This window comes from Castor canadensis, chromosome 1, assembly GCF_047511655.1.
Source record: "Castor canadensis chromosome 1, mCasCan1.hap1v2, whole genome shotgun sequence".
Lineage (NCBI taxonomy): Eukaryota > Metazoa > Chordata > Mammalia > Rodentia > Castoridae > Castor > Castor canadensis.
The window spans coordinates 191,525,005-191,539,661 of record NC_133386.1 but is presented as its reverse complement, the minus strand read 5'-3'; the positions used below and the strand labels follow the sequence as shown (position 1 = coordinate 191,539,661).

The 14,657-nt window shown below is 32.2% G+C and overlaps 1 protein-coding gene and 1 pseudogene across 1 annotated transcript; both read left to right on the top strand.

Annotated features, from left to right (window-relative positions):
• The first annotated feature begins 3,404 nt into the window (after positions 1 to 3,404).
• Positions 3,405 to 4,381, top strand: LOC109676785 (olfactory receptor 10AG1-like; annotated as a pseudogene).
• A 7,523-nt stretch (positions 4,382 to 11,904) lies between these two features.
• LOC141417849 (olfactory receptor 10AG1-like) lies at positions 11,905 to 12,885 on the top strand. Its single transcript, XM_074057141.1, has one exon. It carries the CDS (start codon positions 11,905 to 11,907, stop codon positions 12,883 to 12,885), a length of 981 nt encoding a protein of 326 aa, XP_073913242.1.
• Positions 12,886 to 14,657: the final 1,772 nt, after the last annotated feature.

Sequence of the window (14,657 nt, the reverse complement as noted above, 5' to 3'; positions counted from 1 at the left end):
TTCAAATTATAAAACTTTCTATAACTTATAAGCAATATTTAGTTTAACTTATTATTATTTATATGACCCTGAACCAAATAAGATCATCAACAAGGAAGGAATTGAGACCGTATCTTAATTGCATTTGATAAATTTTTATATATTGTTTTGATTTTTCAATGGTAGTATTTAACTTGGATCTAAAAGAGCAAGATATCAAAATACTATTAGAATTTAAAAAGAATAAAAGGCCAAATGGTTACAGGTTTATGAAATAAGATTTTTTAAATTTCAATAAAAAAGGAGTTCAGTCTTTTGAAATTTAAACTTAAAATTTAAACTTCTACATTCTTACTATGCCTTTAATTGCCCTCTCCTACTTCATAGAAAATAATTTATTCTAGTGTTAATTTCTACTTTAAAAAATTAAAATCATATATGAAGTAATAAACTATAATAGAATCTTGTCTATCTTAATTACAAAATGAATCACATATTATAGTATCAAGTGCAAAAAAATATGAAAACTTATATAGTCACATAAAGTACCATCAGTGGAACAACTGCTAGACACCTTATGTCAGCCTAAAGTGTGGGCTTGATAGATTGTATAAAGTTGTAAAAAAGCAAATCAACAAGAGAGTTAATTGAGCTGGATTTTTTCTGTAGACTCTATGTAGTCTTGATATGTTTTGTTCTTAAAGTAATACATAAAGCACTTATGGCTTCATGCACATTGTTATGTATGTATCTACTCACTTTTTCCTAAGGTGTAGACAAGACAGCTGAAATACGATACATGCAGGAAATCTGGAGTGACTTAGGCATGTAAAACAACGTACCAAATTTCTGGTTCATTGATCTTACTGCCCAAACTTGTACAGATTTCATGACACGGCTCTAATTATGCTCTTTCCTTGCTAAATATAAACAAAGTCATCAACAAAATAAGCAGACAAGAGAATGAAGACATTTTTTAAGAGACAAATGTGAAAATAATACAGGAAGTAGAAAATACTTCAGTTTTACAAAAACATAGAAAATTATTCAAAAGATAATATGTAAATTTAAACAATAAACTTCTTAATCAAGACAATATTATATTTTCAAGGTTATAAGAAAATAATGTTAATACAAAATATTGTAAAAGTACATAAATACAGAGTTGATTTAGCAATAGATGTTATAGAATTGTGAAGTCAGTTTTTCACAAAAATTTTAAGCTATAAAGCATGATTGTTTACGTTTAGAATAAGAATAAGCTTTCTTGTTTTTCTAATTTCAAACTAAATGATATTAGAAAAGGAAAAGAAGTTATGAAGTTGAAATCCAAAATATCTGAAAATCTAGAAAAAATATTGGAGCTCTTTGAATTTCTGTTGCTTTAAGTAAAATGAAATGTAAGGGTAGAAATATTATTTTAAATATAAAAACAAAAAAAAGACTAATAAACAATTCACATACTGCTAGAATTCAACCCCATGACAATAATATAATCACTAGAATAAACACGTGATAGAATCTCTGATGAAACGACATTGAATTGAGTCTTAAATAACACCAGACATGTTAAGAATATTCTGGGCAGAAGAGAAAGCATGAGAATGATTTTAAGTTTTCCATCCTTAAGATCCAGAAGAAGAACTCAATTTTTGAAAAAAAAAAAAAACGGCAAGTAAAGATATAGAATGATCACATTAATAAGTACACAAGAGCAAAATTTTGCAAGAGTTTGAAGCAATGAAAGGAAATGTGAAAGTTATTGTAAGTACAAGGAGAATCCAATGAAGATATAAAATTACAGATTTATGTCTTTAAATATTCACCCTGACATTTTTTACAGAATAAATTGTTATGGGATAAGGATATAAGAGTAATTCAGATGTAAAAGAGGAAATTCAAAACTTTGGGAATGAAGACAAAGAGAAGTAACATATATGAAATTTTAGGGGGAGGAATAGGTGTGACTTAGCCAACTCAGGTTTATTAAGTTCTGAAGAGCTGTGAATGTGGCTGCTATAAATTAAACCCAGTCTGACCTAACCTTCATGCCCAAAGAATTATTACTAGTCCATCAGATGTCATGGCAGGTTGAATTGAATCTATGAAGGTGTGAGGAGAAGAAGTAAACCACTCTGAATATTTGTCTGAGGCAGGATGAACTATTGTGGATGGCTACATTAGAATCTTAGAGCAAGCTTCAGTGGAAGACTTCATCTGAATAAACCATGAAGACAATAAAAACAAAGCTTTATTTGGTTAAATGTAGAAAGGATAGTTAGTTAGTGACGAAATGCTAGATTTGTATTGACTGACTCTTACTCTTCAAAAAATAAGGTAGGGCAATCAGTTAATAGTGTGGACAGTTGCTATGGAGTGAGTGAGAGCAAACCCTAAGAGTAAAGGTTCTATTTACACATTTTGCATTAAAATTTGGTGGAAAAAGAGCAAACCAATGAAAGAAGTTGAACAGAACATTTAAGCAGAATTCAATGCTCTCCTCTGTTTGTGGTCACTAAACATGAGGTGGGAGACTTGACTATTTTTCTTGACTTTGTTTTTCTCAGATGCTCTAGCCCATGGTCAGAAGAAAGAAAAGTTCTATTTAACTAAGGAATTGTTTCTATTATAGAGTAAATGTTGGGGGAAAGGGTGAGAGGTGGATGTAAAAGGTTACATGAATGTTGAAACTTAAATGCTGACCTAATAGAGAGAGAAATATGAATATACTGTGTTAATATAAAATTTGTTTAAAAGTTAAACTCCATTAATTATATGTCTTGAGGTTGCAAATCAATGCAATCACACATGCTAATGACTATATACAAGATAATGATGAGGAAATACCTGGTTTCAATGGCTTACATATTTAATTTAAGAAAGAAAGAAAATCCCATAAACTGGAAAAACATGCAAGCTCTTATTTCATCAATGAGCAATGAATGAAAAATATAACTCTTATATGATTGTAACAGTGACAGGTTGAAATTCTATGTGAAAATAAAAGGAAAAAAAACACAAAAAATAAGGATATATTTGAGAGTTGAGGATAAAAAATATATAGAAACAGAAAAAAGCTTCTCCAGCTAGAGAGATTGAACAATCCTTGGGACAAAGATAAAAGGAAAAGGGTAGGCTAGAGAAAAATATTGTATAGTGACTAGAAGTTAAAGCTCATGTTTTTATCTTTGTGGTATTGTGATTTAAATGGATCTCATTATTATAATCAGAATGCCAATCTAACATTTGAAGTACATTTTAAAGCTTTTTATCCATCAAATTAACTTTTGCTTTTTTGTAGATGAGTTCATTGCTCCTGATTTCACATTAAACTTCCAACAATCAAAGACAAAAAGCTTCAAGAAAGAAATGAAGAAAAGTTAAGGATCAAAATTTACATCCCAATTCAATTTTAAAACAGGAAAATGTATTCAATAAATTTAAGCACACAGGGAGAAAACCAATTGAAAATTGTAAAGACAAACTTCACTATAATGATGGAATTTGTCCTTTTGGGGTTTTCTGATATTCCCACACTGCATTGGTTTCTTTTTGGAGTGTTCTTAGTCATCTATATGATTATCCTGCTGGGAAATGGCATCATCATTCTAATAACAAGAATAGAGCCTACACTTCAGACACCCATGCATATTTTTACAAGTAATTTTTCTTTTCTAGAGATCTGTGATGTGTCTGTCACTCTTCCTAGAGTGCTCATGGATCTTTGGGCCCAAAAAGGAAATATTTCTTTTCTTGCCTGTGCTACACAAATGTGCTTATTCCTTATTTTGGGAGCCACAGAGTGTTTCCTTCTTGCAGTGATGGCCTATGACTGTTATGTGGCCATTTGTAACCCTCTACACTATCCTCTACTCATGAACCAAAGGTTTATACTCAGCTGCTGGCTGCCGCCTAGATTAGTGGAATTCCTATCCAAGTAAGGCAGACATACCAGATTTTCTCTCTGCCCTTCTGTGAATCTCACCAAATCAATCACTTCTTCTGTGACATTCCCCCAATGCTCAAACTGGCTTGTGGGGACATCTTTGTGAATGAGATGATAGTCTTCATATTTGCTGTAGTAATTGTCACTGTTCCCTTTATGTTGATTCTTGGGTCCTACAGTAGAATTATCTCAGCTATCCTGAAATTGCCATTTAAGACAGGAAGGTCCAAAGCCTTCTCCACTTGCTCTTCCCACCTTATAGTTGTATTTTTATTCTATGGATCAGCCAGTATCACCTACTTAAAACCCAAATCCAATCAGTATGAAAGAACAGACAAATTACTCTCTTTATTCTATACTATTTTGACCTCAATGTTCTATCCTGTGATATATAGTCTGCGGAACAAAGATGTTACTGAGGCACTGAGAAAATTCTTACCAAAATTAGCACTATGAGACAAAGTTACAAAAATTATTTTTATATGTCTAATTTATGTATATGTCTATATGGATAGCATATAGTTCAAGCTTTTTAAAAAATGTACAAATAACCCAGTGATATATTTTCTTTCTAGCAGACTCTATGTTCTTCAAGTTATAATAATTGTGCCAATTCCTTAATCACACTGTTTAAAAAAATCATTCTTTCTTCTTAGCTAAACTGATAAATAGGGATTTATCAATAAAAAAGCTGATTTGATATATAACACATTTTAATTTGATGTCTTTCAGAAATTCTAAACATTCTCTATTAAGGAGACAAAATATATTAGTTTTGGCAATCATAACTGAATGATTTTCTCATAAACATAAAAGTATGACTGAATCATGATATTTGTACGTGAATGATAAATACATATTATTATATAATACAGTGTTTATTGAATCCTGTTTTTCAAAACAAAAAATGTACAATAGACTTTTATATTGAGAGATATTTTAATAAATATGGTAAATAAGTATAACATGCAAAAAATCTGCTACACATATATTTGTAATGTCCCTAATAAATCATTCCTGCTAGCATCCATGCCTTTTTTTTCTCACAATAATTCTTGGTTTAACTATGGGAATAACTTTGACTAATGGAACATTAGCAAACATGAATATGTGGATATTAGGAATAAAGTTTTCTAGAAATGAGGCTCTTACCATTAACATCAAAAAGTCCACAGTAGACTCCTAAATAATGAGAAATTGCAAATAATGAAGACACAGCTCATATTTAAAATAAACGCTAAGTGGATTTATTATGTTTTAAAAATGTTCTTCAACATTCTTTACTAGCTCTTTAAGTATATATTGGAATACATAAATCAGTTGCTTTTTGATTTTGTTGTTTGTTTTGTTTTGCTTTGTTTTCTAATTGGTTTTAGTACTAGGTATTGAACCCAAGCACATTATGCATGTGAGGCAAGCATGCCATCAATTGAGCTCTGCCTCTAGCCCTTTTGTATTTGTTTATTTTTGTTGTTGTTTTCATTTTAGGACAGTCTGTCTACTTTTACCCAAGCTGGTCTCAAACTTATGATTCTCCTCTCACTAGCCTAAAGAGCAGGGAGTACAAGCATACTCTACAGTGCCAGGCTGGAATGCCATTTATTTAAGGATGCCAATTGTTTTCTAATTCTTTATATGGTCACATGTTTATGGTGGATAAAAATGCATGGCCTTAAAGTATATGCTTTAGTTTCTCTGCATTGAGGGCAACAAATGCTATATAGTCTTTTAGGTTCTTACCTATCCTCATGCCTCCCTTGTGTGCTCTCGCTTTTATCATGTGATCAAAGTCCAATCCCCTTGTTGTGTTTGGCCAATAGAAGAAGGGGACCAGGAACTAGAGAAAAGGTTAGATCAAGAAGAATTAACCTAGAAGATAACACACATGTACAGGAAATCAATGTGAGTCAACTCCCTATATAGCTATCCTTATCTCAACTAGCAAAAACCCTTAGTCCTTCCTATTATTGCTCATACTCTCTCTTCAACAAAATTAGAGATAAGGGCAAAATAGTTTCTGCCAGGTATTGAGGGGGTGGGAGGGAGAGGGAGAGGGCTGGGGGAGGGGTTAGGGAGTGGGTGGGGGAAGGGGGGAAAAATGACCCAAACATTGTATGCACATATGATTAAAAAATAATGCATGGCCTGGTTTTTTACATGCATCATCCAAAGCAATAACATATGCAAATTTTGAAGAAAATATTCATTAAGATAGGCCTAAATTTGTACTGTCGAAAACACAAAAAAATGTAAAGTGCTGGCACAGTGGCTCATACCTTTAATCTTAGCTATTTTGGAGATTGAGATAGGGATGATCATGATTAGAGGTCAGCCAGGTCAAAAAGCTCATGAGAACTCATTTCAACCCAATAGTGTTGTGAATCTGGGCAAGAAAGGTTTAGAAAGCCCTAACTCAATGTAAAAAAGTTTGGCACGGTGGCACACTCCTGTCATCCCAGTTACTGTGAGAAGAGTAAAATAGTATCACAGTACAGACTAGCCTAGCCAAAAAACAACACCATATCTCTAAAATAATCAGACCAAAAAGGAATGGAGGTAGGCTCAAGTTGTAGAGCACCTGCCTAGCAAACACTAAGCCCTGAGTTCTAACTCCAAAACACACACACACACACACACACACACACACACACACACACACAAATAATTAGTCTGGGGTCTTGGCTCAAGTGGTAGGCCAGAGGGGAATGATAAAAAAAAAATCTAAATACTTAAGAAATATATTTTCTCCACCCAGAGTAGAGTTAAATTAGTTTCTTTTTTGTTGTGTGTGTGTGGACTCAATGCCTACATCAGGAAACTTCTGGTCATGATAGACGTGTTCACCACCTTGACTGTTATCATGGTTTCACAGCTGTATATGTATTGCATATCAAACAACAAATTACACACCCTTAATATGTGCCCCTTGTCCCTGTATTAGAATTCAGTTGCAGATTTAAGAAACTCTTCAAAAAGCATTTAAAAGATTGCATTTAAAATACAGGAATACTCAGTACAACAAAAGGAATCCAATACCTGTATACTCGATCCAAATGAGATGTTTAAAAATTACTTAAGTGAATGTAGTTGAAGTAACAGGATAATGGAACAAAATGCACATCTTAGAATGAAAAACATATGAATATTACTTATAAATGCATGGGTAAACATTAATTTTTTTTTCATTTATCTAAAATGTATATGGTTGTTTGCAGTAAACTTTTGAATATATTTTTAATTTAGAGCTGAGATATGTATAAACATAATATTTGTTTCAACTACTTAAAAAAAAAGATGGGGTTAGTTAATGTACCTGTATGATTGCAAACAGATAAGTGACCTGATTAGACATTTCTCAGAGCATGGAGATTGTCAAAAAATATATGTAAAACTGCTCAGCTTTACTATTCGCCTACGAAGTACATCAAAACCACAAGGAGAGATGACCTCAGAACTGATGCATAGATATTACCAAAAATGACAAAAGAAAACAAGTATTGGCAAAGATATTGAATAAAATGAAACCCACCTATACTGTTGGTTGGAAGGTAAATTGGTTCAGCCATTATGGAAAATAGTACAGATTTTTCTGAAAAGAATTAAAATTGGAACTACCATATATCCAATAGTCCCACTCATGAGGATCTTTTGAAAGGAAATCAAATGAGGATTTAAGGGAGATATCTCCCTCTGTTTATTGTACCATTAATCACAATAGTTAATGCCTTAGTTTTACCTCTCTGACAGTAGAAATAAGGGGTATTTTGTCATGACCAGTGATGGTAAGAGATTTGGAAGCACATATCACCTCCAAATATGTGTTACAAAATAATTGAGAGGCACGTCACGAATAATGAAAAGTGCTGAGGACCAAAGTTAAGAGATATTTTTCTTTAGTTTAGTGAAGATGAGGACACAAGCCTGAAAAACTGGTCCACTGTAAAAATACTATCAAATGGATATGAAAACAAAAGGATTTGTTTGTCAATTCAGGTATTCTCATTATGTCTGAAAGAGCATCATAATATTAATAAAGTAATCTTAGTTTCTGTAAAACAGAATTGAAAAATAATAGGATGAGTATGTCCAGATGATGTTAACAAGAGACAAAATTTGCTGAAAAGTTCTATTCAGAAGAATTATGAAAAACAAATCAAGACAACAAATCAATACATAATTTGAACATTTTCCTGCAGGCAATATGAGATAATTAAGAGTGTATCTTCTTTTAGGGCATCTGGGTATTCTGTCCTTATTTAGTGAAAAAAGATTAGGTGAAATTTTATGCCATGGAGAGATTGCAGAAAAGTCTGATTTATCTAAGGAATTGTCTGGAAAAACATAGCCAAGTGATTATAAAGAGGAGCTCTTAACTAGCAATTTAGGTGTGAACAGAGAGAAGAAATATTCCCACTGGCACAAAGTGACTATTGATGCTATATAGGTCACTGGCTGTTTCAAAACCAACTTGAGATTTTGTTTTAAAACGGCATAAATTTGTAACAATTTAGATAGATAAAGTACCTAAGAACTTCATCAACTAGAAAGACCGGACTCCAAAATTGTAAAAGGTGAAATAAACTATTAATATTAGATATTCTACTTAAATGCATTCAATAACTATTTGACATGAAAAATAGTATATACTAAATATACAATGAACCAAACAATGATCATAACTTGCTCTCAGAAAGCATCACTATTTAAAACAGAATTATACATTTCTGATTTGTAAATCAAAAACATAAATTAATTAAACTGTGGTAAGCATTTGAAATATAGTTTCTTATCTAATTTGTCTGTTGTAAACAATTAAAAGAATATTAAATGTCAGGGATATGGTAGAACACTGACTGAGCATGAAGAAGACCTAGGGTTTGAGTCCCACAAAAATAAAAACAAAATTAAAAATATCATGAAATAACCTATTAAAGAAAACAAAATCATAGAATGATGCATTACACACAAAATAAATGCATATATTTTATTATGGTGATTACAAAGGAATAACAGCATTTATGTGAGAAGACCTTATTTGGTAGGGAATCTCCTTCTAGAGGGGAAAAAACATTTTTTTCTTAACAAATGAAAGTTATTGGGCAACAAAATAATAATGAGAACTGAAACTTTATGTCATTGAATATTAAAGATTTGGTTTTTGCAATATCATTGTGCCTCTAAACATCCTCCCTGACTTCATGGAAAATAAACAAGTTTAATAAGTTGTTAGTAAGTTGTGACTTGTTATATCCAATTCACAATTGTATGTGAAATACTAGAGTGAAGACTTGTATTATATCTTATATAGAATGAGTCATGGAAAATAATGTCAAAAATATGTCAGGGAATATTATGTAGAAAAGATATATGGAAAGTCTAATACTATGTAGAAAAGATATATGGAAAGATCTCATCCAGAGGATAGGTTAGTGAAGCTATTAGTATTTAAAGGGAAGATTTTCTGTCATGGTCAAAACTGACTGGAATAAGATTCATGGAAGGTGGATGACCTGCTAGTTAATCAAGATGGAATTTTTAGTTTACTGTAAGAACCATTGATGAATTTTGTCTCCAGATAATATGTACAATACTGATGCACTTTTTTGCACATTCTTAGGTTTTAATATACATATTATTTTCCTAAGTGATGACAAGGATGTTTGAGTATGAATCAGGTAAGTAAATTCACTTATTGTGGGTGTGTGAAAAGCATATACCAACTTCTTGCTCATGGATCTTCTTTCTCATCCCAGTATTTCTTCGTGGCATGATTGAGACTTTTACTTTCTGAGAAGTAAAGGAAATTCTGAATAAAATGTACAGAACAAACAAGAAGTATGTCATTCTCTTGTTTTTACAGAAAGAAAGAAAAAAATATTTCAGACTTGAAAGGAACGAGCAATGTTCAAAATTGCTTCTTTTAAAAAAATTAAAATAAATACCTATTCGACTAGATAGTGCTTGATTTTCAGAATTATAAGAAAATAATCTTAATACAAAAATATAAGAGCATAGTGTATAACTCTTAATGATAGGAGCTGAGATCTTACAGAATAGTCATACTTTCTCAAAAGAACCATTATCTCAAAAATAAAAATGAGGTGTATGAAAATTGTTTTATAATATTTCAAATCAAGGGGAATGGACAAAAGCAATGGTATAAAGTTGGAACACAGATTATGAGTAATTCTAGAAAAACTGTACAAATAGTTTGTAGCTCAATTTCTTCACTTATAGTGAAAGTAATGAAAAAAACCACAAGTTTTGAAATGAAACATCAGAAACATTAAGAAAGGAGCTATCCATTGGCACTAATGTAGCCTTACAATAAATGATAGAATTAAAATGATGAGATTTACTTATTTTAAAAATTCACCAGCTTTTTCTCCCATCCAAGTACTAACCAAACTCAATCCTGCTTAGCTTCTGAAATCAGGCACATTCAGGATAGTGTGACCATAGACATACCAGCTTTTTCTGTGTAGGATGACTTGTAGTCAGGCAAGGCTATTGGAATAATCCTGGAAATGAGAGGGTAGATAAACTAATGTGTAGGGGGTAGATATGAGGAAAAACAATACATTTTGTACGTTTGAGAGCAGTAGCAGGTGTACTTCAGCCAGTTCAGGTTTCCATAAGTCCTGTGGACCTTGATATTTGGCCTTAGAAATAAGCAAATATTATGAATTAATTCCTACTTCAATCCAGCTATACCCTCCCTAAAAGTATACTTAGCAGCATTCAGAATTTGGTGATAGAGTTCATGGAGGTTTTCCTGGAAAGAGATGGATTGTTATAGAATGAGTGGTATGACTCCTTTGTAGACAACTTCAATGGGAAACTTCTGAATGAACTAAGAAGACAAACCACATTGAGGGAAAGGTAAAAAGATGATTGGTTTATAAGAGGATATTGAAACTTGTGCCAACATTTTCTGACCATTGATCAAAATAAGATTGAACAATCAGTTAATGAGTACATAGATTGTAAGGAATGTATGACCTTGAATATTTGAGAACAGGCCTTACAAGCTGAATTTTAAAAAAAATATGTTGGAATGAAGTGAACAAACAAATTAAGGAAGTTGGTAGCATCTTTACATAGAACTAAATAGTTTTGTTGCTCTTTTTGGTCAAAATTTAAATGTGACTAAAGAGATTATGTTTTTCTTGAATGTGTTTTTTGCTGATGCCTCAGCTCATGTTAGGTAACAGGAAAACTTGACTTTAACCAGGATCTGTTTTGTCACAAAGGAATTTGGAGAAAGTAGTTAGAGTAGGTTTGGAGTTGGTTAGATGATGCATCTTGGATTCTAGCACTAATAAGTAGATAAATGTAAATATACTTATGAAATTTAAAATCAAATTTGTTGAACTAAATGGTTTATGTGTCTTGAGGTAATAAACTAATAGTATAATTATTAGTATAACTAACTATAACTGTTAGTATAACTAACAGTATAGAAAATGATGGTAGGAGAATTTGTAAAGAAAAAAAAAGTGGACTGGCTTCAATGCTATGCATTCCAAGAATGGAGAAAATAATAATTAAAAGTAAAACAGAAAAGACTTCAATTAAATATTTGAACTTTCAAAGAAGAGAAAAATTTTAGCATAGATAGTAGTGTTCCTCAAAAGGTAGCTTTTACTTGCAAATCCTTGGGTTAAAAAATGAAGGAAGGGAGACTGAAAAATGATTCTATATTTGACTGGACAAGTAGCTCATCTTTACTATTCCTTCTGATATTGAAAGTAAATAGTTATATATAACTATATAGCTCTCATTGGTAAAATTTGAATGCAAATCTACCATTATCAATCCATTGTTTAAAAATTTCCTTCATTGAATTTTTTTTCTACAGATGAGATCATTGCTTCTTGTGACACATCAAACTTCTTCAGAATCAGAGAATAGAAATGTCAGCAATAGTGAGAAATCATATCAAAACTCATATCTTAATCCAATAATCAAACACAGAAATGCAGCTAACAAATGTAAAAACACAAGGGGAAAACAATTTAAAAACTACAGACACAAATCTCACTATAATTATGAAATTTCTTCTATTGGGATTTTCTGATATTCCTAAACTTCACTGGTTTCTCTTTGGAACATTCTTGGTCATCTATATGATTATCCTGTTGGGGAATGGCATCATCATTCTAGTAACAAGAGTAGAACCCATACTTCAGTCACCCATGTTTTTCTTTATCAGCAATTTTTCTTTCCTAGAGATCTGTTACGTGTCTGTCACTCTTCCTAGAATGCTCATGGATCTTTGGACTCAGACAGGAAATATTTCTTTTTTTATCTGTGCTACACAAATGTGCTTTGTTCTTATGCTGGGAGCCACAGAGTACCTCTTCTTGGCGGTGATGGCCTATGACCGCTATGTGGCCATCTGTAACCCTCTGTGCTATCCTCTTGTCATGAGACACAAAGCCTGTGTGCAACTGGTAACTGGTTCTTGGCTCATTGGAATTCCAGTGGAGATAGGGCAGACATATCAGATTTTCTCTCTGCCATTCTGTGAATCTCACCAAATCAACCACTTCTTCTGTGACATTCCCCTAATGCTCAAACTGGCTTGTGGGGACATATTTGTGAATGAGATGGTGGTGTATATATTTGCTGCATTACTTGTTACTGTTCCCTTTATGTTGATCCTTGGGTCCTACAGCAGAATTATCTCAACTATCCTCAAATTGCCATCCAACATAGGAAGATCCAAAGCCTTTTCTACTTGCTCTTCCCACCTTATAGTTGTATTTTTATTCTATGGATCAGCCAGTATCACCTATTTAAAACCCAAATCCAATCAGTATGAGGAAACAGACAAATTGCTCTCTCTTTTCTACACCGTTTTGACTCCAATGTTCAATCCTATGATATATGGTCTGAGGAACGAGGATGTTACTGAGGCTTTAAGAAAATTATTTCACAAAATAGTAGCCTTGTGAGCCTCATGAAACACATTTAATTGGTATTAGTGTATGTTAACTGAACAAAGTAAGGGTTTACATTATGATACTTCCATTCATGTATAATATGTCCTCTTCCCCTAGTACCCCATCTCTATGCACATCCCTGCTACCCCTCCATTCACTATTATTTCATTTTCCCCCTAGATGACACATGAAAGAAAGCATGTGATATCTGTCTTTGTTCAATAGGCTTATTTTAGTTAATGTGATGATTTCCAGTTCCATCCATTTTCCTACAAGTCAAAATCTCATTCATATCACATTTTCTTTATCCATCTGTGGATAGACACCTTCTTTGATTTCATTTTCTTTTAAGAGATCTTTATGTCCTTACAGCTATGACAATTATGTTGACTCATTTAGCAATGCTCTAGTTTTAAGATCAGTCTTCCCTATCATTCTAACTTGGTAATTGAGATGTATAACTGAAAAAGATGATGTGATATGTAAAATATACCCTAGATGAAATCACATTTTTCTTACTTTGATTGAAACCTTCCTTGGAGGGAATATAAATTTCTCTTTTACAAAATAATATGGAACAGTTAGGCAGAGTGGCTCAAGTGGTAGAATGCCTACCCAGAAAGAACAAGGCACTGAGTTCAAACCCTAGTGTCACCAAAAATATAAAATAAAGTACTAGACACTTAGATTTTATAGAGTCACATGAGATAACTAACACATAGGATTAAAAATCTTAGTGCATGAAAATACATGTAGAAAAATGATTAATATAATGCAATGTTGATTATAACAATGTTTTTCTAAATAAAAAAGCAAAAACTTAATGCTCAAATAAAAATATTTTTATTAATATGATATACAAATACAAGACAATTATACACTTATTAAAAAGTTCATATTACACATATATAGCAATGATCCAATGAATCATTCCTACTAGCACTCATACTGTTTTTGTTTTCCCTTCCCCGTTGGGCATTGGAACTTATCTCCTTTAACACAGGAGACCTTTCTACCAGTATGCCAAAAGCCCAGGCTATTATCCTGTACATTGAGATATTGATAATTCACAAGGGTTAATTTTCCCAATACACATAAAAGCCAGTATCATAGCATCAGGATTTTTTTAAAAAAAGCTTTTATTGAAGTTTCACCATCTAGATGATAGGAAATAAAATCATATCTGTCACTGATTGGCTGGTAGAGAGGGAATTTAAAGGAAGAAGGGATAAGCTACTTGTTGATAGGATACCAAGAAAGGGAAGTTTATAGGTTGTCTTATACAGGTGTAGCTGATCGCCACACCTCTCTGTGGAGCCTATATTTATGTTGAGAGGAAATTATGTGCTGAGTCAATATGTCAAGATTGTTGCATAAAGAGTTCATTGTTTGGATTAGCAGGCTTCCTTTATGCATTCTTACTCTTGAAAAGCTGGTTTCAAGCTAACCTTGAATGGATTCTCAATGATTTTTCTGCAAAACAACTTAAGGACACTTTGTTATAAACAACTTATGTCATGTTATGGTCAGAGCTCACCCAATTAAAGAACACATAGAAAGAAGTCACAACTCCTCAAAATCATATAATGGTGAAAACGAAATACTTAACACATAGCAATATGCTATTTTAAGAGTTTTTAACATGATCACCTATCAAATATTATCTATCATTTTAAAGTCATATATTATTCTTAGACTTTTAAAATTCATTAATATCTATTTAGGAAATTGTTTTCATGGAAACAATGGCAGATTTTTAAATTCCTTACATATCTGAAACTCAT